Source organism: Staurois parvus, unplaced genomic scaffold, assembly GCF_062004578.1.
Source record: "Staurois parvus isolate SC_StPar_1 unplaced genomic scaffold, SC_StPar_1.0 ptg000291l, whole genome shotgun sequence".
NCBI classification, from domain to species: Eukaryota; Metazoa; Chordata; class Amphibia; order Anura; family Ranidae; genus Staurois; species Staurois parvus.
In genome coordinates this window covers 3,647,584-3,673,893 of record NW_028318087.1, presented here as the reverse complement: position 1 = coordinate 3,673,893, position 26,310 = coordinate 3,647,584, and the positions used below count along the sequence as shown (strand labels likewise).

The window sequence follows — 26,310 nt, the reverse complement described above, 5'->3', positions numbered from 1 at the left end:
AGTCATTGAACCAAGGAGGACAGAATGGGGGGCAGAGCCAAACTGCGCTCTGTGCGTGAATGGACAATGTTTGTCACAAGAGCTCGGCTCAATAGCGATAGCGAGGGACGTGCTATTGGGGGCACTCAGCAGGGCGCAGGAGCCAGGACCGCCGGCAGGGGACACAAAAAGATTGGGGTTGCAGGTAAGTATAACATGTTTTTCTTGCCTTTAGAATCACTTTAAGGTATGCTATATGCACTGTGATGTACCTTGCTGTTTACACTCACCTCGCATATCTGAAAGATGTCACTGAATGTCCTGTGATGTAGCTTACATCATATGTAATCACTAAGAAAATCTAAATTTTCATTCCATATATCAATATACTAACAACTCTGAGTTTGCACATACAGTACATGAAGCTAGCTCAAACATGGCTAGAGAAAGCACATGAACCTGGGAATCTGCAGCTTATGAGTGTCATATTTTTTCTCTATGGAGAAATATTTTCCCATGCTTAAAGCAGACCTCCCCCTAAATTTCCTTTTCCATTTTTCCACTGAAATTTTGTGAAAACATCTCTCCATTTTCAGATGAGATCTCTTTGGGAGGCACTGGTGACATAGTATTCCCAGGGTGCAGCTGAGAGGTCAGGCGTACATCACCAGTGCCTCAAACTACAAGGAAGTGTGATTTGGGATCAGCATGCAAAGGTGCATGAACCATGGATTTTTACTATTACGGGGGGAAAATCTACTTTAACCACTAGCCTACAGGGCACTTATACCCCCTTCCTGCCCAGGCCAGTTTTCAGCTTTCAGCGCTGTCACACTTTGAATGACAATTGCGCAGTCATGCAACACTGTACCCATATGAAATTTTTATCATTTTTTGAGACAGATAGAGCTTTTTTTTTGGTGGTATTTAATCAAATCTGAGTTTTTTACTTTTTACTAGACAAACCAAAAACAACTGAAGATTTTGAAAAAAAAAGTTTTCCTTAGTTTTTGTTATAACATTTTGTAAGTAAGTGATCTTTCTCCTTCACTGATATGCGGTAATAAGGCTGCAGTGATGGGCACTGATAGGCTGCACTGATATGTGGCACTGATGGGCACTGATGAGGAGGCACTAGTAGGTGGCACTGATGGGCATTGACAGGCATCACTGATGGGCACTGAAAGGCATCACTCATATATGGTACTGATAGGTGGCACTGACTGGCATTGATAGGTGGCACTGACTAGCACTGTTAGGCAGCACTGACTAGCACTGTTAGGCAGCACTGATGGGCACTGATAGGCAGCACAGATGGGCACTGATAGGTGGCACTGACTGGCACTGATAGGCGGCACTGACTGGCACTGATAGGTGGCACTGATTGGCAGCACTGAAAGGTAGCACTGACTGGCATGATAGGTGGCACTGACTGGCACTGATAGGTGACACTGAAAGGCAGCTCAGATGGGCACTGACATGTGGCATTAATGTGCACTGGTAGGCACTGATATGTGGCATTGATGAGGCAATGATGGGCACTGGCAGGTGGCATTGATGGGCAATGACAGCTGGCATTGATGGGCACTGACAGGAGGCACTGCTGGGGCTACACTAATCATCAGGGCACACTGATCATCAGTTCCCTGATGATCAGTGTACATGTCCCCTCCGAGGAATGCCGATTTCCGGCTCTCCTCTCCTCTCGAGCTGATCACATGACCGAGCCAACATCTCCGGCTCTTTCCGTTGATCGGTGATCTGTTGTGTCCCAGGGACACAGTGTACCACTGATCACTGCGCTGTGAGCTCCCGGAACCGCACATGCGAGGTTAGAGTGGGAGGACGTCATATGACGTCTTCCCAGAACGAGAGAACTGCCTTGCGCCCGTCATTACCTTATATGGTGGGCAGGAAGCGGTTAAAGGAACCTTTCAGGTCAAGTGAAGGCACTAAATAATATATCCAAATGGGTGTTTATAAAAAGGACAGGCTATTTGAAGTGAAGTCTGGGGGAATACTATTATCCAGGGTGAAAACAACTTCTTTGGTAATGTGGTCCCTTTGCCTCCTGCAATCAAAACATTTATCTTTCTTTTCCAACACTGCCTAATTACTAGAGTAAGGTTCTCTGGTCAACAGAGAAGAGGGAAGGCTCTACCTGCATTTTCCTTCATGTTTCAGCAGGAGCAGGAAAATTTTAATTAATTTTCTAACTCGGGTACTTTTCTCCTTTTTCCTTTATGTTTTTTTTTTTGTTGAATTCTTGTTATTAGAGATAGCACTCGGGGGACAGAGGACCAGGCTGAAAAGGCTTAGAAAGTGAAAATACACCAAATACCTCAGCAGTCTATATTTAAAACCTTCAGCCAGAACGACATCTTTCCTGACTTCTGCAAATTACAACATATGATCTGGTATTTCACTTTGGTTTGCCATCTCATCAAATGATACAACTGACACATGCTTGCAACCAACACAGGTACAAATAGTAAAATGTGAAAGTGCAGCGCTAACTTAAACAATGATTACACATAAGATAGATCCCATATGAATGTGGATCGGCAAAAAAGACGGCGTCAGTTCATCAGATGTGCTAAATACGTATACAGTCTCCAACACTTGAAGAGCCAGGGATAGTAGATATCAGCAATGATAAAGAAAAGCCAAGTAATGCACTGACCAGATAGCGCAAGTTAAAGCGCATGGGACATTTAAGACCTGTCCCTGGTACTCAGCCACTGTATCACTGGAGCAAGGCGGTGTCATCTGTAGGGTGACCACTAGATGTCATCTGTCCGGATGGAAGCTGTGTCCAGCCACTGTGTTGATGGATCAGGTGGGTGTTGTCTGTAGGGTGACCACTAGATGTCATCGGTTCCAGGAGAAGCTGTATCACGGATCCAGGGATGTCACTGCAGATGTGTTCTTGTTAGGCACAATCCCAGGACCTACTGGATTTACAGGCTCCCCAGAAATAAAGAGCCCGTGGAAAAAGGCCTCAAATAGTGTGATAACGTTTATTTAAAATTGAACAATCAGAAAAGAACTTACTTTAGCAAAGGTACAGCTGCTTATAAACGGCCAGACCGGAGGTACATGTACATAAGATAAACAAAGCTTGGCACTTCCCTAACGCGTATCGTGTAAGTACACATCATCAGAGGGGACTGTGCCAGTGTTAAGTGTGGTGTTTTAAACCTAAAAAGGCGCCAAAAACACCGCAATGCGGCGGCACCGTTATTGCCGGTTCGCGCATGCGCAGTAGCGATCGGCCGTTCGCGCATGCGCAGTAGCGTCCGCGGCGGCCATTTTAAAGAAGACCGACATGAATGTATGGACATACAGGTGTTGGTTCTGCAGTGATCTTACTGGGAATAAGATGCTGCAATCCTAAAAACGCACGGGGCGAGTATAGTAACGCGTGGACCATACTGTGTGCCCCCTTGTAGCAAAAAACGGCCTGGTGAAAGGCAAGGTTATAAAAATATAAATGAGTGGGATCTCATATATGAGGTGATTCTGGCACTGAATAAAAACCAAATACATCAAATATGACAAACATGTGGATTAAAAAACATCTGGTTAAAAGTAATACCCATAAAATATACAATTATAAAACCAAATGTACTGAGATTATGGTGCATCGAATATGTTAAAGCGATCAAGAGATAAAGGTGCATCGACTTTTTTTAAAAACGATCTAGACACTCAAATGGGAATACAGATAAAGGCAAAGTAAAAGTAATCTGATTAAGAAGTGAGATCATGAAAAGTGCTTAAAGATCGATCAGCTGGTATCGATAAAACAATTGATATCTAATTCTACATTTAGTCCTTGTGGAGCTTGGGACTGTAGAAGATAAATCCACTTGGTCTCAAGCATAGAGACCGCGCGTTTTTTGTGGGTACCTCTCCAGTTACTTTTGATGATATCTATACCCACAAATCGCAGGGAGTGTGGATTCTTATTGTGTCGCTGGCGGTAATGCATAGACAAGGAGTGCTCCTTGTAACCTTTCTTAATATTGACCAGGTGTTCCCTCAGCCTGTCTCGCAGTCTCCTTGTCGTTCTACCGACATATTGCTTCCCGCAACTACATTCCAGAAGGTAGACAACATAGGAGCTGTAGCACGTAATAGTAGACTGAATGTCAAATGATCTACCGGTAGCATTTGAACAAAAACTTTTTATCGGGTTCTTGTGAATGCCATTACAAATGCATATCATACATCTGTTGCAAGGAAAAAACCCTTTTCTATTCAGAAAATCAAACGTCAATTGCTTAGGAGGATTGACAACGTTGGGGGCTAGTCTGTTTCTTAATGCTGGTGCTTTTTTATAGATGATTTCTGGGTGTTCCGGTAGGGCTTTACACATCACCGGATCGTTCTTAAGAATGTTCCAGTTCTTCCTAATGATAGTGGCAACTTCTTTATATTGCATCGAGAAGGCAGTTGTAAAAGGACAGAAAATCTCTTTATTGGTCTTATGTTGGGTAGTTAACAGATTGGCCCTGTCCAAACTAGCCACTCGGTTATAACAGTCCTAATTATCGGACACCCCATGGAAGGGGTTACCAGACACAACAGGGTAGACAGTTCCCAAATCAACATAGACTGTCCCCCTCCTCCAATTACAGATACTCACAATATGGAGTTAACTTACAACCACCCAATACCCTAAACCAACATCATTTTTTAGGGGAGGGCTCAGGACGAAAAAGGGGTCTAGGACGAGAGGAAAACGAGGAGGAGCAAGGGTTAACCGACAAAAGAAGGAAAACCTAAATAGCTCAGGCATTTTTAACCTCAGCAATAAGATCCTCACTAATGAAGAACTTAATCTTCTAAACAAAGGACTAAAATTTGCTCCACCGGCTAAACTAAACAAATTTAATACTTTTATAGACATCCACAAGTTTGTAAGGAGACTTGCGATGAAGAGACATTTTCTAAATAAACCTATCACAAGTGTAACAACCAATGTGAGTAACCCTAATTTCAAGAACACCAATCTCAAGAATGCGTCCTTGTTTAACCCCCAGGCACAATCATATATCAATGTATTTAAAAATATGGTCCTTAAAGATCTTGATAATATACGGGTAAAAAAACGGTACAATAAGTCATGTAACCAAGACAAGATTAACATGATGACCAATGTATTATTAAAGGAAAAGGAGTTGGTAATCAGACCAGCGGACAAAGGGGGAGGAGTTGTGGTCATGAATAAATCAGACTATTTAATGCAAGTGCAGAATATCCTCCAGGATAAAGACACCTATTTAGAACTTCCGAGTAACCCTCTTTTGTCATACAAAAAAGCTTTGAAGGTTCTGATAAAAAGGGGATCCGATTCGGGAATCCTGAATAAAAAAGAGCGTGATTTTTTGTGCCCTACGGTACCCAGACTTCCGGTCTTGTACTGCCTGCCCAAAATCCACAAGGACCCAATTAACCCTCCAGGTCGCCCCATTGTGAGTGGCATAGGGTCCCTGTGCTCCCGGGTTGGTGAATATATTGACTGTTTCCTACAGCCAATAGTGCGCAACACGCCATCTTTCCTGAAGGATTCAAAACAAATCCTGGTTGAGATCATGGACATTAAAATAGAGAAGCCTACTTTTTTGGTAACGGCGGACGTTGCTTCTCTCTACAGTAATATCAAGCATGCAGATGGTTTAGAGGCGGCAGAATATTATCTGAATGAGGCCATAGACATACCACACATTCAGAAGCAATATTTATTGGAACTATTAAGCTTCGCAATGAAGCACAATTACTTTTGGTTTGATAATAAGTATTACCTGCAGACCACAGGCGTAGCAATGGGCGCGAAATTCGCTCCTAGCCTAGCAAACATCTTTATGGCAAGATGGGAGGAGGAGGTGATATATTCCATGGAGTGGCCACATTTGCGGTTTTACCGACGCTACATAGACGATATAGTGTTGCTATGGGATGGCGATGACTCTTCACTACTCAATTTTTTTACCACTCTAAACTATAACAACCTAAATATTAAGCTCACTTTCAATTATAGTTACAGTAGTATTGATTTTCTGGATCTCACCCTCATTAATGACGGTACTAGAATTACCACCAAAACCTTTTTTAAAGGTACAGACAGGAATGGGTACATCCCAAAAGACAGTTGCCACCTGCCTAGGTGGCTGGATAACATTCCTAGGGGACAATTCCTTCGGATAAGGCGGAACTGTGGTGCTATGCAAGACTACATTGCACAATCCAACATTCTTAGAACTAGATTCATAGAAAAGGGCTATGACAGCCAACTATTGGATATGGAGATTGACCGAGTGGCTAGTTTGGACAGGGCCAATCTGTTAACTACCCAACATAAGACCAATAAAGAGATTTTCTGTCCTTTTACAACTGCCTTCTCGATGCAATATAAAGAAGTTGCCACTATCATTAGGAAGAACTGGAACATTCTTAAGAACGATCCGGTGATGTGTAAAGCCCTACCGGAACACCCAGAAATCATCTATAAAAAAGCACCAGCATTAAGAAACAGACTAGCCCCCAACGTTGTCAATCCTCCTAAGCAATTGACGTTTGATTTTCTGAATAGAAAAGGGTTTTTTCCTTGCAACAGATGTATGATATGCATTTGTAATGGCATTCACAAGAACCCGATAAAAAGTTTTTGTTCAAATGCTACCGGTAGATCATTTGACATTCAGTCTACTATTACGTGCTACAGCTCCTATGTTGTCTACCTTCTGGAATGTAGTTGCGGGAAGCAATATGTCGGTAGAACGACAAGGAGACTGCGAGACAGGCTGAGGGAACACCTGGTCAATATTAAGAAAGGTTACAAGGAGCACTCCTTGTCTATGCATTACCGCCAGCGACACAATAAGAATCCACACTCCCTGCGATTTGTGGGTATAGATATCATCAAAAGTAACTGGAGAGGTACCCACAAAAAACGCGCGGTCTCTATGCTTGAGACCAAGTGGATTTATCTTCTACAGTCCCAAGCTCCACAAGGACTAAATGTAGAATTAGATATCAATTGTTTTATCGATACCAGCTGATCGATCTTTAAGCACTTTTCATGATCTCACTTCTTAATCAGATTACTTTTACTTTGCCTTTATCTGTATTCCCATTTGAGTGTCTAGATCGTTTTTAAAAAAAGTCGATGCACCTTTATCTCTTGATCGCTTTAACATATTCGATGCACCATAATCTCAGTACATTTGGTTTTATAATTGTATATTTTATGGGTATTACTTTTAACCAGATGTTTTTTAATCCACATGTTTGTCATATTTGATGTATTTGGTTTTTATTCAGTGCCAGAATCACCTCATATATGAGATCCCACTCATTTATATTTTTATAACCTTGCCTTTCACCAGGCCGTTTTTTGCTACAAGGGGGCACACAGTATGGTCCACGCGTTACTATACTCGCCCCGTGCGTTTTTAGGATTGCAGCATCTTATTCCCAGTAAGATCACTGCAGAACCAACACCTGTATGTCCATACATTCATGTCGGTCTTCTTTAAAATGGCCGCCGCGGACGCTACTGCGCATGCGCGAACGGCCGATCGCTACTGCGCATGCGCGAACCGGCAATAACGGTGCCGCCGCATTGCGGTGTTTTTGGCGCCTTTTTAGGTTTAAAACACCACACTTAACACTGGCACAGTCCCCTCTGATGATGTGTACTTACACGATACGCGTTAGGGAAGTGCCAAGCTTTGTTTATCTTATGTACATGTACCTCCGGTCTGGCCGTTTATAAGCAGCTGTACCTTTGCTAAAGTAAGTTCTTTTCTGATTGTTCAATTTTAAATAAACGTTATCACACTATTTGAGGCCTTTTTCCACGGGCTCTTTATTTCTGGGGAGCCTGTAAATCCAGTAGGTCCTGGGATTGTGCCTAACAAGAACACATCTGCAGTGACATCCCTGGATCCGTGATACAGCTTCTCCTGGAACCGATGACATCTAGTGGTCACCCTACAGACAACACCCACCTGATCCATCAACACAGTGGCTGGACACAGCTTCCATCCGGACAGATGACATCTAGTGGTCACCCTACAGATGACACCGCCTTGCTCCAGTGATACAGTGGCTGAGTACCAGGGACAGGTCTTAAATGTCCCATGCGCTTTAACTTGCGCTATCTGGTCAGTGCATTACTTGGCTTTTCTTTATCATTGCTGATATCTACTATCCCTGGCTCTTCAAGTGTTGGAGACTGTATACGTATTTAGCACATCTGATGAACTGACGCCGTCTTTTTTGCCGATCCACATTCATATGGGATCTATCTTATGTGTAATCATTGTTTAAGTTAGCGCTGCACTTTCACATTTTACCATTACTCTGGAGGTTCACGAGGTGCCTTTCAGTGCCAGCAGCTACCCTATCTACATCCTCATACTGCGCTCGATTTTATATATATATTTATATATAAGTTTATTTTATCAGGTACAAATAGTAGGCTGCTGGTAAGTAGATGGCAACATTGAACATTAAGAGAAACCCTAAGGGAGAGTTATATGGCCAGTATACAGCACATAGTCCTATGAATTATACTTTGAAAATCTTGTTATCAGATACTTCTTTTAAGTGGGGTTGACATCGCTTACCTACCGTATTTTCCGGCGTATAAGATTACTTTTTATACTTAAAAACATACCACAAAAATCGGGGGTCGTCTTATACGTATGGTATACAATGTGAACCTTTAGTTCGTTTGGGTCAAGCTGGCTCAAAACGATCGTCCCTACTAATCTGTCAGCCCGCTGGATGTGCGGTAATGCTGTATGTACGGTAGCTTCGGCTACATACAGTATATAGTTATACAGTATACCGCGCTGAGCCAAGCTGGCTCAAAACGAACGTCCCTACGGTAATCTGTCAGCCAGCTGGATCTGCGGTAATGCTGTAGGTACGGTAGCTTCGGCTACATACAGTATATAGTTATACAGTATACCGCGCTGAGCCAAGTTGGCTAAAAAGAAACGTCCCTATGGTAATCTGTCAGCCTGCTGGATGTGCGGTAATACTGTACATACAGTATACAGTATACCATGCTGAGCCAAGCTGACTCAAAACGTACCGGTACGTCCCTGTGGTAATCAGCCTGCTCGATGTGCGGTAATACTGTATGTACGGTAGCTTCGGCTACATATAGTATACCGCGCTGGGCCAATCACGGAGAGTGATGTATTCTATTAATGAATACAAAGCCTGCTCAGATTGGCTGAGGTTGTGACATCATTAGCCTGCCTCTCTGACTCAGCCAATCCCAGCAGGCTTTGTACAGCTGACGGAGCCAAACTAAGACCAGTGATTATTTTTAAAAGAAAAACAATGCCGAAAATCAAGTTCCCTGTTGGAGTTTATGTACAAGTGAATGAAAAAGGCTGGATGGATGAAGAAGGGGTAAAGCTATGGCTTGATAATGTATGGAGTAGGCGACCAGGTGGACTTTGTCAAGAACGTAGCCTACTGGTGTGGGATATGTTCAGGGATCATTTAACTACCAGCACAAAGAAAAGGCTGGCAAGAATAAACACACATGCGGCAGTTATTCTTGCAGGATTGACATCGTTGGTACAGCCACTGGATGTGTGCCTAAACAAGTAATTTAAAGATCGCGTTCGAGAACAGTGGAATGAGTGGATGGTTAGCGGCGAAAGGTGATTCACAAAAGGAAACATGCATGCTCCACAATTGGATGTTTTCTGTAACTTTGTCATAAAAGCCTGGAATGATATTGATACAGAAAAAGTAATCAAGTCTTTCAAGAAGTGTGGCATAGCAAATTCATTGGATGGTATGGAGGACGACTACTTGTGACAAAATGAAGGGGAAGCCGAAGCTGAAGCCACATCATCTGATTTGGAATTAGATCCATATGATGACTGTCTTACAAATGTATCAGAAAATGTCATTGATGAACTTATGATGTCAGAGGATGAACATGATGAGGATTTTGAAGGATTTTAAGTACCGGTAAGTCATAACCATTTCAGTTAAAAAATCTGATGTTTTTAAATGGTGTTGCCTCAGAAGGGGAGTAGTCTTGTACGGCAAGTATAGCTCAAAACCTATGTTTTAACTGGAAAATTAGGGGGTCGTCCTATACACCCAGTCGCCTTATACGCTGGAAAATTTGGTATTTCAATACAATGCAAAATCTGTACCTCTTTTTATCACCTGAATGCAGACTAAACAATGTGAAGGGTTTGGGATTACCTCAGTAATAAAATGTTAGGTACACTTGTTTCTTCTTCAAATGTAGCGCCCTCTAGGGGTGCTAGGGAGGAATATGTAGTTTGGCTCACAGAAGTAACTTCAGTTACAGAAGTAACTGAAGTGAGCATGTCTGTTTGGGTTTACTTTAGGTTCGGCTGGAGGGCTCTACAGGTCAGGCCTCTGGTACCTCCCCCTTGTCTTCCAGTAGATTCTAGAAGCTAGTGGATGGAGGGGTGAAGATCAAGATCTGTATATTCATGGGACTCTGACCAATCCCAGGCAGGAGGCCTAGCAGTGTGGTAGATTGGCCCATAAATATGAAAGCCTAGCCAGCAGGGGAGTCTGGTGATCGGGTGGATTATGGAATGTTGAGGATCCTGAGTCCTGGGAGGGGCCCCCTGGGAAGGGGGGCTATGCCTCCAGGCTGGAGCTTAGGAAGGAAGGAAGGAACTAAGGAAGGAGGGAAGACGCTAGAAAGAGGGAACATCACTACGAGTTCTATCCAGGAGGCATCCTGCCCATCATGTAAAGACTTGTACAGTTACAAGGACTGAACATGTAGTCTTGTCCTACGCAGCAGGATACAAGGGGCAAAATGATTACCTCTACACCCCCAGGACCTATAAGGGAGAAGACAGCTAGATGCAATATTCAGCATGCTTTCATGGGGACAGTGTTACAGCTAACCTAATTCCTTGATCTGGGACACTTATCCAAAACCAGCCAGGTGAGCTGGCATTTTTTCTTACCAAGTATTTGGACTTTGTGAGAGTTCACACAAGGGGACATAGGGCTTCTAAAAGTAACTTTGCTATGGATCCTTAAAGGGACTAATGCTACTCCAGTTGGAGTAACATCCAGGATCCATTTTTTGTACATAAACGCAGGAAGTTTGTCCTCAGCTGTTATTTCAGGTCAAGTTGGGCATCCCATAACACCTAATCCATATCCAAGTTGTTTTCCCCTAAATAAAACAACAAAAACAAGCCCATGGACTGGATTCTTGGCTACTGTGCAGGAAATAGGTGGCGACTTAGGAAATATGAACAGGAGCCAGGCGCTGTGTAGTTTTGTGATAAAAATAATACACCTTGTATGGAGGTGTGCCTTTAATAAGTCATATGGTAAAAAAATAATAAATAACCAGCCTGTGGCTTTAGGAAGCCAGGTTCCAAGATGGACGGCCCGTCCGCTCAGAGGGAAGCAGTGGAGTAGAATGCCTGTCAGTGCAGGGACCACGTGTACCCGACGTCCCAGCATCCTGGATGACGTCACCACGATGTGGAGAGACGGAGGGGGGGAACTCTTGCTGGAGCCGCAGCTTTAGAAGGAAGAGGCCGGTTGCTGGGGCAACATGTTTCGCGCGCATGCGCTTTGTCAAGTCTCCCTAAAGCCACAGGCTGGTTATTTATTATTTTTTTACCATATGACTTATTAAAGGCACACCTCCATACAAGGTGTATTATTTTTATCACAAAACTACACAGCGCCTGGCTCCTGTTCATACCTCCCACAAACCGATGTGTTTTTACCATGGCAGCAGTGAGTTTTTTCCCCACCAATCATAGTTGACATATACCATTCACTTATTTCCTTTGGGACACATCTGTGCGCTTTTATCCAGACCACTTAGGAAACGCTAGACAAATATAATTTCTGTGTAAAACTTTTCTTTCTTCCATTTGCTTGTTTCCATTATTACAATGACACAGTATACAATGCATTCCTTATACACAGTTGCATACATGATTTACAAATATTATCTTGTTGCTGGGACCAACACACTCTGGCTTGCCTGTTTGTGGGGGTAGACATTGATGTGGCACTTTATACACTCTTGTCCCATGTTGGCCCACGAGTTTCCACTCATCCATTTCCGTTTGCACTTCGGACATTTGTATTCCCCAAAACATCGTTTCTTTCCTTGATATGGGGTTAGACCTTCACCCTTTGGACGAGCCTGGCAAAAAAAAGGGGGAATGTATTTAATTTGTCATATCATGAAAACTGACCTGACATGTAATAAAATACTTCACTGTGAGCCGGTTTATCACACTAGAAGTAGTATACAACCCAAAAGTTGAATAAGAATAACAAAAAGGTTAGTTTGCTTCATGACAAAATTACCTGTAAAGATATCAATACTTTAAAATATACTGTATATCCCCTTTGTTTACCATCCCATATATCATGTTCGCTATAGATATCATATTATTGGCAGGTGACCTTGTCTAAGAACTGTGGCCTGTGTCTTATCAAGCAGCCCTTCATACTGTCCACTAAGCATTTTGAATTTAGGGAGAGGGGGTTGTGCAGATGAGCTGGGGGGATGGGAAGACTGAGGATGGGGGGGAGCTGCAAAGACTGAGAATGGGGGGACCTATGAAGATTAAGGATGTGGGGGGACCTGTGAAACCTAAGGATGGGGAGGACCTGTGAAGCTTGAAGATGGGGGAGTCTGTGAAGCCTGAGGATGGGGAGGGACCTGTGAAGCCCTAGAATGGGGGGGAACTGTGAAGACTGAGGATGAGGGGCTGTGCAGACATTCTCACTCCTGCACTATATACACTATATTGTACATTACATACTTCTCACAAAAGTGTTCATTGTCTCAGCAGTTGCTAGTAGTTGAGAAGTCCCTGACTATTTTAATAAAGTTCTTCTATAAGGTAGGCTCAGATAAAATATTAGCTTTCGGACTATTTTCAGTGTACATAAAATCAGATATAATAGAAGAGATTTATTTTTTTTAATGATTGTTCTGAGATTTATACATGTCTGTGAGACTCTGGCTTGTGGCACAGAAATCTAAGCATATTTTATGGGTACAAGAAGGCTTTTGTTTTAGTTGACCACACCCCTTTAAGCCCCTCCCACTGTCAATGCAATTTGGTCTCACCCAACATTTGCAGGGGCACGATATGCTCCAGTTAATTTTCCCAAACACACCCCAGGTCTTATATAATCCTAGCAACACCCCAGCCACAATGAACACCATGCCCATTCTTTGCCAAAATGCACTCAGCATGGCAATGGAGCTCAGTTTATAATCTAGCACACAGGCCTACTTATTTCATTAAATGTCCCTGGAGCACATCCATCTCAGCATGGTCAGTTTTCTAGCCATGCTGGGAGCGCACCCTGTCCCTCATCTAATGGCCAAGACTTGTGATGACACATAAGTACCTTTCAAGCGTATTGTTATAGTATAGTATGGTATTGCCATAAACTTCACATTAGTCATTGTTCTCATGATTCGCTGCTTAAATTCCTCAAAATTCATAGTGTGCTGCTGCCAGGATTTGGCAACTGTCTGTCTTGTGGTCTAAAAAATAAAGGTGACCAATGCTTCTTCGCGTTGGGTAAGATTTGAGATCCTCTTATTCATCAATGCTTCCTTAATTATTTCACACTAGGCAACAATATAGTATAGATTAGACAAGATTATAATCTTGGAAACATAGTTTATGAACTCTTGGGTAGTCCTAGCAAATATGGAGCATAGATTCTGGGGAAGTACAGCCCCAAAAGCAGAAGGGGGACAGTGTAGGAGTATATTTAGTGATTCTATCAGGTGCAGTTGCACTAACACTTTGTATGAATTCTCCACGACTACAATATTAGATAAGCTTTTGGCAAACAATGACCATATTGTTTCCCACTCCATTTGCTCAAGGGTGACCCCAGTTCTTTTTTCCTACTTGATCATATATGAAAGTTTGTTAGGAGGTTGTGAGGAATCGAGGTCTCTATAAAAGAAGAAATTGGGCATATAGATTGTGGCTTGTCTAGCAATCTGTTTTGCTACGAATTAGAGATTTTGTAAAATATTTTATTTGCAGGTACATTTTTTTGTGGTGGCTACCTGCAACCTCTAGTCCCTTTATGTTTGGGTCTGATCTAATGGCTATTGTCAAGGGTTCCAAGGCAAGGCTAACTGTCTTGTAACCGGATGAATCTCAAAGGAGTCAGAGAAGAAGCAGCTATAACGGACATTAGTTTTATGACACGAGTAAAAGGCCAAGATCCATGCAAAAATATCCGTATGGAGTTAAATGTTTTTTTTTTCACATCAATAAGAGAAGCATAGTTTTATTTGACTGGTTATGAGCAAAATCGATGGGTTGTATTTTACGTCAGGTAGTATTGCCTGCCTGTCTTATAGGTACAAAACTCACAAGGTCGCAATGGATTGCCTATCCCAAAAAGTTTTATTGATTCTGATCACTAAGATCTTTGCAAGTATTTTTTTTCTACTTGCATTTAAGAATGATAGCTGTCCAAAATTTGAGGATGGAAAATTTCATAGAGGACTGAACTACTTTTACAAAAGCACAAACAGGTTGCGCTGCTTTGGAATAATTTATATAACAGTAAAATCCCAACAGAGCTTATACTCATTCCCACTTCTGTTCAAAATGCAAAGACCTTTGTGTTTTTTTTAACTGTCTCACCAGTATTTCCAAATAAATGGTTGCTCATTACTAATACTGCAACATGCACTACACCTGTAGAAGGTACAAGGAAATAATGATTAACTTTTAAGGAACACATAGAGCAAGTGAGCCATTCACTTGGTGAAGTTATTTATGTGGCTGGCAGCATGTGCAGCTGAGACAAGTAGTGTGTCACCCTCTCAACACATACAGGGAGTCACGTATAACCAGTGCCAGGAAAAATTGCACAGACACAAGTTTCCTAAGATAAAATAACTAGATTTCCTTCATTACATTTTATAGTTTTTATGCCAGCTATGAATTATCACAATTAATAGACATCCCTGTGCAAGCCAGATTATGTGCTCTCATTTTGTTGTTAAAGCTGATGTTCAGCCAAAATAAAAGTGAAAGAAAATCTCTATTGCTTTAGTGAGCCAGTTTACCTGTAATACATAATGTCATGCAGACAGCTGGATCCTGTAGAAATCTTCACTGTAAGAATGCCTGGTCCTCTCCCTGTCTCAGGTCATTGCTGTTGTGGAAGTTAAAGTGTTTCTAAATGTTTTTTTTACCTTCCTGCAATCTATGCATGAAGGCAAAAAAACTGCAAGCAGCCCCCCCAGCCCCCACTTACACTTATCTGAGCCTGATTTCTATCCAGCGATGTGCATGAGAATAGCAGCTCTCTCAGTTCTGTCCCTCCTCACTGGCCAGATTGACAGCCATGGGAGCCAATGGCTCCTGCTACTGTCAATCACAGCCAATGCAAATGGGCAGGGTGGGGCCGAGCAGCGCACTGTGTGTCTGGAGCGAGTACGCCAGAGTGCCCCTATAGAAAGCGGCTTGCTATGGGGAAATGTGACATTAGGAAGGAGCCAGGAGTGGTGGTGGTGGACCCAAGAAGAGGTGATTGGGGCGCTGTGTGCAGAACCATTACACAGAGCATATAAGTATAACATGTTTTTTTTTAAATCACATTTAGAATAGCTTTAACAGCTTTGGGTCTTCTGTTAAGCTTCTGTGACCCACCCCCCTCCTTCCTCCTCCATTAAGAAATGTTCTTTTATTGCTTTCATGACCTGTAACATGATCTGTGACTGGGGGAGAGCCTGATGAGTCTCAGAATCTCTGCTTGCATCCCTGCAGTAACCTGCTGCCTGCACACAGTGTGACATCCTTCATTACAGTTAAACTAGCGCACTAAAGCTATTCTGTAGAAATTTATTTTGTCTTAAACTTCGGCTTTATGAAAGTGTAATAAAGTTTATAAGGAAAAAAATATAATTGTTGAAACCCAAAAGAATAAGTGTAGACAATTTGTATTTTTTCAGTGTTGTATAGAGTAGGGAAAGGTTTGAACCCCTGTGAGATTAGATTTTGCTGTCTCTATCCCATTGAGCAGATTTCTATTCACTTCCTGTCCTGCAGACACACCATAAAGTGAGAGCTCATTCAGACTGGTGATCTGGTGGGCATGCATATAGTGTGCTAACAACCATGGGCAGCAGCCTGCACAAATCAACAATGGGCTGACATGCACCACCGCTGTATACATGTAACTGCTCATACCAGCGGTGACATGTCATTCAGGAATTTCTGGCTGCACACAAACTGGCCACCGATAATCATCCAATTTGTCTGCACTCACAACACACAGTGCTGCTGCGTCCAGACTCAGCATTTAGCCACCTCTGCATGCAGCAGCCTGTCTGAATAAGCCCTTTACACACACGCTGAATATCAGCTAGTACAGTAGAAACAGCCTGTTTGTACAGGTCCTTGTCCAACAGAAGCTGATCTCACGACAGGCTTCTGTCAAATGAGCATGCTGGAAAATCAGCAGCCGATTGGCATCCGATCAGCAATGATCGGTGTGTTCTGGTGGGGGGGTGGAATCGGTCCCCCTGACAGAACACAATGGCACAGAGGGAAGATCACTGTACTACCATTGCATAGTTAGAACAGTGAGCTCCTTGTGAGCTCCTCAGTTTTTTTTCGTTCAGGCCACTGGGTTGAATAAAAAAAACTTAGAATGTGTACCAGGCATTAGACAACTGTTGCCAGAACAGGTGTCCCCTTTGAATAAAATACCTTCCTCTCTTGTTCTAGGAACACCTGTAAAATCTTGGACTTACCATCACTTTTTGCCTTGGTGATAATGGTCTCCATCTACCAATTTGGAACACCGACAGCAATTAAATATTTTAAGTAAGTGCTTTTTTGTTATTATTGCAGTGTTTGCCTTTTTTTATTTGACTCACATTTTTACAAACTCATTGTTCTACATTTTTGTTAATTGTATTAAATATAGAAATTTGTAGATTAGTCTCTAAAGAGTGCAACCAGTTGCCCAGTGCAATGACTTTGTCTTCTCTTGTATGTAAACAATACATCTCTCTTATTTGCTACCTTTTGGCTTGTTAAATAAACTACTAAAAGTAGTTTGTTATATCTGTATAGTAATTGAAAAAATATCTGTAGATCATTTCAGAAATCAGAGCTGTCCTGTGCCCTGTGCACAATTCCTGTGTTATCTGTGTTAAGGAGCCTAATTAGCCCTCCTAGTTCATATCATGGGACTACATCCTGATCCATGTCTATGTTATGGAGATGAAAGAGTGGGTGGGTTTGAGGCGACAGTTAGGATAAGGTATTAGCCACATGTGTAGTACTTTGTTTTCAGTGACTCAACCAGTTAATAGGATTGCATTGTGAGATGCAGCAGCAGAGAACAACCAATATACAGCACTGCAAAACATGAAGCACAAGCTGCATATGTGTAAATTTGGTTTCTCCATGTATACAAGGGGAGCTGCCTGCCTTTACACGCACATGAACTTTAAAGGCATCCCAGTCTTAGTCCGTAGGGTTCAATATTGGGTTGGCTCACCCTTTGCAGCTATAACAGCTTCAACTCTTCCAGGAAGGCTGTTTACAAGGTTTAGGAGTGTGTCTATGGGAATGTTTGAACATTCTTCCAGAAGCGCATTTGTGAGGTCAGGCACTGATGTCAGATGAGAAGGCCTGGCTCGCAGTCTCTACTCTAATTCATCCCAAAAGTGTTCTATACAGGTTGAGGTCAGGACTCTGTGCAGACCAGTCAAGTTCCTCCACCCCAAACTCGCACATCCATGTATTTGTGGACCTTACTTTGTGCACAGGTGCGTAGTCATCTTGGAACAGGAAGGGGCCATCCACATACTGTTCCCACAAAGTTGGGAGCATGAAATTGTCCAAAATGTCTTGGTATGCTGAAACCTTAAGAGTTCTTTTCACTGGAACTGAGGGGCCAAGACCAACCCCTGAAACACGACCCCCACACTTTAATCCCCCCTCCACCAAACTGTACACTCGGCACAATGCAGTCAGGAAAGTACCATTCTCCAGGCAACTGCCAAACCCAGTCCATCGGATTGCCAGAGAAGCATGATTCGTCACTCCAGATAATACATCTCCATTGCTCTAGAGTCCAGTGGTGGCGTGCTTTACACCACTGCATCTGACACTTTGCCTTGTACTTGGTGATGTAAGGCTTGGATGCAGCTGCTCAGCCATGGAAACCCATTCCATGAAGCTCTCTATGCACTGTTGTTGTGCTAATCTGAATGCCACACAAAGTTTAGAGGTCTTTAGCTATTGACTCTGCAGACAGTTGGTGACTTCTGCACACTGTGCGCTTCAGCATGCACTAACCCCTCTGTCATTTTACGTGGCCTACCATTTCATGTTTATGCGTTTGGTATCAATAGTGTTACCTAGAATTGGATTTATCATCTTATGATTATATATGGTCATTACGCACTTATTGCTATAGTTTGGGAATTCATACGGTAAAAACGCACCCATCATATATGTGCGTTTTTCATGCAAATAGTCTGAGGTTTATGCATCTATCCATCAATTTTAGCACTGTACTACCACTTTTTATTAGATATATCGAAGGCATATGGTTTACCTTTTAGTGCTCGTTTTTATTCTATTATATTGTTTTAGGTCTTTAGCTATTGACTCTGTAGTCAGTTTGTGACGTCTGCGCACTGTGCGCTTCAGCATGCACTGACCCCCTCTGTCATTTTACGTGTCCTAGCACTTGGTGGGTGAGTTGCTGTTGTTCCCAGTTGCTTCCACTTTGTTATAATACCACTAACAGTTGACCGTGGAATATTTAGTAGCCAGGAAATTTCATGGATGGACTTATTGCACAGGTGGCAACCTATTATGGTACTACGCTTGAATTCACTGAGCTCCTGAGAGCGACCTATTCTTTCACAAATGTTTGTAGAAGCAGTCTGCATGCCTAGGTGCTTGATTTTATACACCAGTGGCCATGGAGGTGATTGGAACACCTGAATCTAATGATTTGGAGGGGTGTCCCAATACTTTTGGCAATACAGTGTGTGTATATATATATATATATATATATATATATATATATATATATATATATATATATAATTTTTTTTTTTTTTTTTTTTTTCTATACATACTGTGTGTCAGTCATGTAAACAGATTGACTAATATTAACAGATTAATTCATATTGTATATGCTTGAATCGTCTTGAGATGCATTTTCAGATAGAAAATGTATGTATATTTCACAAATATGAATAGGGCCATAAAGACTGTTTGTTTACTATGTAAAATCAAAACGTTAAAGAAAATAAAATAAAATCTGTTATATATACACACTAAATTATTTCTGTTTGTGTTTAAATTTTCTTTTCCACTACATATTTGAAAAGCCGACCATGAGGGAAGCAACAATACTAAGTAACAATGTGGTCGTATATACACTGCTCAAAAAAATTATAGGAACACTTTGAAAACACATCAGATCTCAATGGGGAAAAACATCATGCTGGATATGTATACTGATATGGACTGGGTAATGTGTTAGGAACATAAGGATGCCCCATCATTTGATGGAAATGAAAATTATCAACCTACAGAGGACTGAGTTCAAAGTGAAAAAAATGATGCATCAGGCTAGTCCATTTTGCTGAAATTTCATTGCAGCAACACAAAATGGTACTCAGTAGTTTGTATGGCCCCCACGTGCTTGTATGCATGCCTGACAATGTTGGGGCATGCTCCTAATGAGACGATGGATGGTGTCCTGGATATCCCAGAGGCGTTCTATTGGATTTAGGGCAGGCGAGCATGGGAGCCTTTCAATGGTATCAATTACTTCATTTTCCAGGAACTGCCTGCATACTCTCGCCACATGAGGCCGGGCATTGTCGCGCACCAGGAGGAACCCAGGACCCACTGCACCAGCGTAGGGTCTGGCAATGGGTCCAAGGATTTCATCCTATGGCAGCCAGGGTGCCATTGTCTAGATGGTAGTGGTCTGTGCGTCCCTCCAGACCATCACTGATCCACCACCAAAACGGTCATGCTGAACGATGTTACAAGCAGCATAACGTTCTCCACGGCTTCTCGAGACCCTTTCACGTGCTCAAGGTGAGCCTGCTCTTAGCTGTGAAAAGCACAGGATGCCAGTGGCGGACCTGCCAATTATGGTGCTCAATGAAAAATGTCAATCGAGCTCAATGATGCCAGACAGTGAGTACAAGGCGCCCCAGAGGATGTAGGGCCCTCAGGCCACCCTCATGAAGTCTGTTTCTGATTGATCAGAGATATTCACACCAGTGGCTGCTGGTGGTCATTTTGTAGGACTCTGGCAGTGCTCATCCTGTTCCTCCTTGCACAAAGGAGCAGATACCAGTCCTGGTGATCAGTTAAGGACCTTCTACGTCCCTGTCCAGCTCTCCTAGAGTTACTGCCTGTCTCCTGGAATCTCCTCCATACTCTTGAGACTGTGCTGGGAGACACAGCAAACCTTCTGGCAATGGTACATACTGATGTGCCATTTTGGAGGAGTTGGACTGCCTGTGCAACCTCTGTAGGGTCCAGGTATTGCCTCATGCTATCATTAGTGACACTGACCCTAGCCAAATGCAAAACTAGTGAAAAACAGTCAGAAAAGATGAGTATGGAAAACATGTTAGTGGCCTCCACCTGTAAAACCATTTCTGTTTAGGGGGTTGTCTCATTGTTGCAAATCTAGTGCACCTGTTGTTAATGTCATTAACACCAAAGCAGCTGAAACTGATTAACAACCCCATCTGCTACCTAAATGACCAGATCAATATCCCAGGAGTTTAATTGACTTGATGCTATACTCTGATTAAACAGAGTTCTTCTAATTTTTCTGAGTAGTGTATTTATACTTGGTTCCTAATTTCAGCTTTCAGTCTCAACAAATTCATGGAACTTAAATCCTATGCACTGAGCATAAACAGCTCTCTTGCGGACAAAAATGTGACGTTACATAATAACAATTTTGTTAAAATGTGGAATCAATATGCTACCAGATGTTTGAATCCTAGTAGAAATTCACAGACTACTGGCATTTTTATGAGAGTTTCTCTATTGTTAGCAGGGTAAAAATATTCCTCCTGGCTCCTCTATAATTGTTTACTGAGTCCTAATACTGGTGGTCGTATCACTTCTAAACAGAATTATCCACCCTCATACACATACACAAATGTAAGTATTAACTCACATACTTAAGTACTAGTATTCATTAAATAATCACATAGACCTTGATTTACTAAAGGAGTCAAGTCTCACTTTCAAAGAAAATTGTCACTTTGTAAAGTGGATTACGAATTAGCAAATGAGATGAAACAAATTGAAAATTTACTTTGCAATGAATATCCAAAGATATGCAAAGGAAAATTATACAGAAAATCTTTTTTTTTTTAAAATAACAAACATATTACACTTATCTGCTTAGTGCAAGGGTTTTGCACAGAGCATCCCCGGTCCTCCTCTTCTTGGGTCACCCGCTGGTACTCCTGGCTCCTCTCCCCTCGAATACCCCCCCTAACAAGCCACTTGCCAAGAGGGGTACTCATGGGGGCTCGTTCCCAAGCCCAGCTGCCTGTGTCCATTGACACAGTTAGTGGGCCTTTGTCCTACCCTCCACCCCACTCTCTTGTCATAGAATTTGATTGACAACAGCAACAGCCAATGGCTCCAACTGCCATCAACCTGCCCTGTGAAAATAGAGAGCGGAGAGAGCCACTGCTCTCTTGCACAGTGCTGGATCAAGATCGGGCTCAAGAAAGTATAAAGGGGGGGGGGGGCTGGGGGGATGGTATCCTGGACAATTGGGCAACTATGTGGCAAATGAGGTTTAATGTTGATAAATGTAAGGTTATGCACTTGGGGGTAAGAATATGCATGCATCATACATACTAGGGGGAGTACAACTGGTGGTATCAATGGTGGAGAAGAATCTGGGGGTCCTGGTAGATCACAAGCTTAATAATGGCATGCAATGCCAAGCTGCGGTTTTTAAAGCGACCAAAATCCTCTCTTGTATTAAAAGATCTATAGACTCCAGAGAGAAAGAGATATCATTTTACCCCTGTACAAATCATTAGTAAAAACTCATCTAGAATACGCAGTTCAGTTTTGGGCATCAATTCACAAAAAGAACATTGGGGAACTGAAGAAAGTACAGAGAAGGGCAACCAAACTGATACAAGGCATGGAGGAGCTCAGCTATGAGGAAAGATTAGAGGAACTGAATTTATTCTCTCTTGAGAAGAGGAGATTAAGGGGGGATATGATCAACATGTATAAATACATCAGTGGTTCATATAGTGAACTCGGTGTAGAGTTATTCACTCTGAGGTCATCACAGAGGACAAGGGGACACTCTTTATATCTGGAGGAAAAGAAATTTAATCTCCAAACAAAAAGTTTCTTCACAGTGAGAGCTGTGAAAATGTGGAATAGACTCCCTCAAAAGTTGGTTCTGGCCAGCTCCATAGATTGCTTTAAAAAAGTCCTGGATTCTTTCCTACATACACAGAATATAACTAACATTTCTAGGTAAAGTTGATCCAGGGAATATCCGATTACCTCTCAGGGGATCAGGAAGGAATTTGTTTGTCTGCAGGAGCAAATTGGATTATGCTTTGCTGGGTTTTTTTTGTCTTCCTCTGGATCAACCGTGGGTATAGGATTATAACTTTTTTTTTTTTTAATGGTTGAACTGGATGGACTTTTGTCTTTTTTTAGCCAAACTATGTAACTATGTGACACAGAATGCAGAGAATGCATTAAGGGAAAAAACTTTCAGGCTTTAGAACCAATTTAAAAGTCACCCATTCAAGAGATGAGCTTCTGGTAGAGTAAGGCAACCAGTTGCCCTGTTCTAGTCATCAGTTCTAGATATAAAGAAGCAGATTGGGCAGGCTGTCTCTTTAAGCCTTTCTGCATCCATACTTGACTGGCCTTGAGTGAATATGACACCATGTTTTGCTAATGTGATAGTAGGGGCAGGCGTATTTGCCTGTCCAACACAAGATAGTTTGCCTTGAGGGGCAGGAAATATAAATCCTGCCCTGGGGCTCAGAGCTGTCAGGCCACACAGTGATTTTTGCAGGTATCAATAATATTTGGCAACTACATTTGAATAAAATTAATGTAAAAAGTTTAGGAACCTTTATACAACTAGCATAAAGCAAAAAGTATTTTGTATTACTGAAGGATTTTAATTGAAAATGAAGATTAGAGAAGCAAGTGGGCCTCCTAATGGTTTTGCTCTGGGCCCCATCAAACATACTGTAGCTGCAGCCCTCGTTTCAACCTCACAATTTACAAAAAAACCCCAAAACACTTGATCAAATTGCATTACTTTAATTTTTTTAATTAATTTTTTTTCTTTTTGTCTCATATATGCATCTTTTTTTGCCATGCCCATATCTTTTTTTTCTACTACTGTTTGAAAATGAGATACTTGACTCTGAAATTATTAATTTGTGAAGTTTAAGTAGAGATATTCAGGAAGCATTCTTCACAGACAACTGTATAAGCATCACACAGCTCAAATCAGGCAACTGCATCTTCTCCTGGTTAACGAAACAAAAACAAAACTGACGTATGCAGTGCTGAAAGAGCCCAGGGTGTGGAATTCTAGAATCATAGCCTGCAGCACACGCACACAAACCCTACAACGCAGCAAATGAAAGACAGCTCTACTCCCCTAGGAAAGACAACAGAGGCCCTCGGTGTGCAGGACTGCAGAAGCGTTCTGTGGCCTACACCTCAAGCTGGAAATACCACTGCAGGCTAGTCATCAATTCCAGCTGATGAAGTGACTTTAACTTGAGACAAGAAAGCAGTATAAACAATCAGCAGATGATTGCCTAACTAAATATTTGTTAACACAAAAACACAACTGATATACATATATATATATATATATATATATATATATATATATATATATACACACCATATACCGATCAGCCGTAACTTCATGACTACTGACAGTCAAAGTGAATAACATTGATTTTGTCACTACATTTGAAAGTGGGTGAGATACATTAGGTAGCAAATGAACAAGTGGTCTCCAAAATTGATGTGTTGAAAGCAGAAATGATGGGCAAGCATAAGGATTTGAGTGACTGTAACAAAGTTATGGCTAGACAATTGGGTCAGATCATATCCTAAATTGCAGCTCTTGTGTGATGTTCCCAGTCTGCAGTGGTCAGTGTCACGATCGCGGCATCAGACCCCAGACCTTCTCACCCAAACTCGTGACCGAAGGGCTAGCCGATCTAAAACCGTGATGTGCGTAACAATGCCACACCCAGCTGCACCCTGCACAACGATTTTCCAGCTAATGGATACAGATCGATGTACCGCAGCTTGAGTGATTGTTACTGGGTCAGGTTAATTACGCAATTAACCCTTCACACTGCCACCACCTCCTTTTTGTACAGAGAAAGAGGAAACTCAGCATTATCAGCTATAACACTATAATTAGAGATGAGCGAATTATTCAAAAATTCGATTCGGCTGATTCGCCGAATTTGCGGGAGAAATTTGATTCGATGCAAATTTATTCGCTTGGAATTTATTAAAAGGGTTTCTAGGCTTCAGAGAGCCTTTATATTAGTGCAGAACACTGTACCTTTAATTTACATGCCCTTGGAGTCTGCTGGGGAAGAGAAATAATACTGTCAGTCAGTATGACATGCAGATGAGTGCCGTCGATCTTAGAATCACCGCACACTTCACTCATTTGGGCAGTCACGGGGCACGACGAAGAAGAAGAAGAGGAAGAATGAAAAGAAGAATGAAAAGAAGAAGAAGAATGAAAAGAAGAAGAAGAAGAATGAGAAGAAGAATGAAAAGAAGAATGAGAAGAAGAATGAGAAGAATGAAAAGAAGAATGAGAAGAATGAAAAGAAGAATGAAAAGAAGAAGAAGAAGAATGAAAAGAAGAAGAAGAAGAAGAATGAAAAGAAGAATAATGAAAAGAAGAATGAGAAGAAGAATGAAAAGAAGAATGAAAAGAAGAATGAGAAGAATGAAAAGAAGAAGAAGAAGAATGAAAAGAAGAAGAAGAAGAATGAAAAGAAGAATGAAAAGAAGAAGAATGAAAAGAATGAGAAGAAGAATGAAAAGAAGAATGAGAAGAAGAATGAAAAGAAGAATGAGAAGAATGAAAAGAAGAATGAGAAGAATGAAAAGAAGAATGAAAAGAAGAAGAAGAAGAATGAAAAGAAGAAGAAGAATGAAAAGAAGAAGGAAAAGAAGAAGAAGAATGAAAAGAATGAAAAGAAGAATGAAAAGAAGAATGAAAAGAAGAAGGAAAAGAAGAATGAAAAGAAGAAGAAGAATGAAAAGAAGAAGAAGAAGAATGAAAAGAAGAATGAAAAGAAGAAGAATGAAAAGAAGAAGAAGAAGAATGAAAAGAAGAATGAAAAGAAGAAGAAGAATGAAAAGAAGAATGAAAAGAAGAAGAAGAAGAATGAAAAGAAGAAGAAGAATGAAAAGAAGAAGAAGAAGAATGAAAAGAAGAATGAAAAGAAGAAGAAGAATGAAAAGAAGAAGAAGAAGAATGAAAAGAAGAATGAAAAGAAGAAGAAGAATGAAAAGAAGAAGAAGAAGAATGAAAAGAAGAAGAAGAAGAAGAAGAAGAATGAAAAGAAGAAGAATGAAAAGAAGAAGAATGAAAAGAAGAAGAAGAATGAAAAGAAGAAGAATGAAAAGAAGAAGAAGAAGAATGAAAAGAAGAATGAGAAGAAGAATGAAAAGAAGAATGAAAAGAAGAATGAAAAGAAGAATGAAAAGAAGAATGAAAAGAATGAAAAGATGAAAAGAAGAAGAAGAAGAAGAATGAAAAGAAGAATGAAAAGAAGAATGAAAAGAATGAAAAGATGAAAAGAAGAAGAAGAATGAAAAGAAGAAGAAGAAGAATGAAAAGAAGAAGAAGAAGAATGAAAAGAAGAATGAAAAGAAGAAGAAGAAGAATGAAAAGAAGAAGAAGAATGAAAAGAAGAAGAAGAATGAAAAGAAGAAGAATGAGAAGAAGAATGAAAAGAAGAATGAAAAGAAGAATGAAAAGAAGAATGAAAAGAAGAATGAGAAGAATGAAAAGAAGAATGAAAAGAAGAAGAAGAAGAATGAAAAGAAGAAGAAGAATGAAAAGAAGAAGAAGAAGAATGAAAAGAAGAATGAAAAGAAGAAGAATGAAAAGAAGAATGAAAAGAAGAAGAAGAATGAAAAGAAGAAGAATGAAAATAAGAAGAAGAATGAAAAGAAGAAG

At 41.2% G+C, this 26,310-nt stretch overlaps 1 protein-coding gene across 2 annotated transcripts in view; it reads right to left on the bottom strand.

The window, feature by feature from the left end:
• ZCCHC24 (zinc finger CCHC-type containing 24) overlaps positions 1–26,310 on the bottom strand; it is a 175,545-nt gene that overhangs the window by 8,412 nt on the left and 140,823 nt on the right. For both annotated transcript variants that reach the window (XM_089682514.1, XM_089682515.1), the window contains exon 3: positions 12,029–12,193. In XM_089682514.1, coding sequence (XP_089538640.1) covers positions 12,029–12,193 — 165 coding nt within the window. The remainder of the gene's footprint in view (positions 1–12,028; positions 12,194–26,310) is intronic.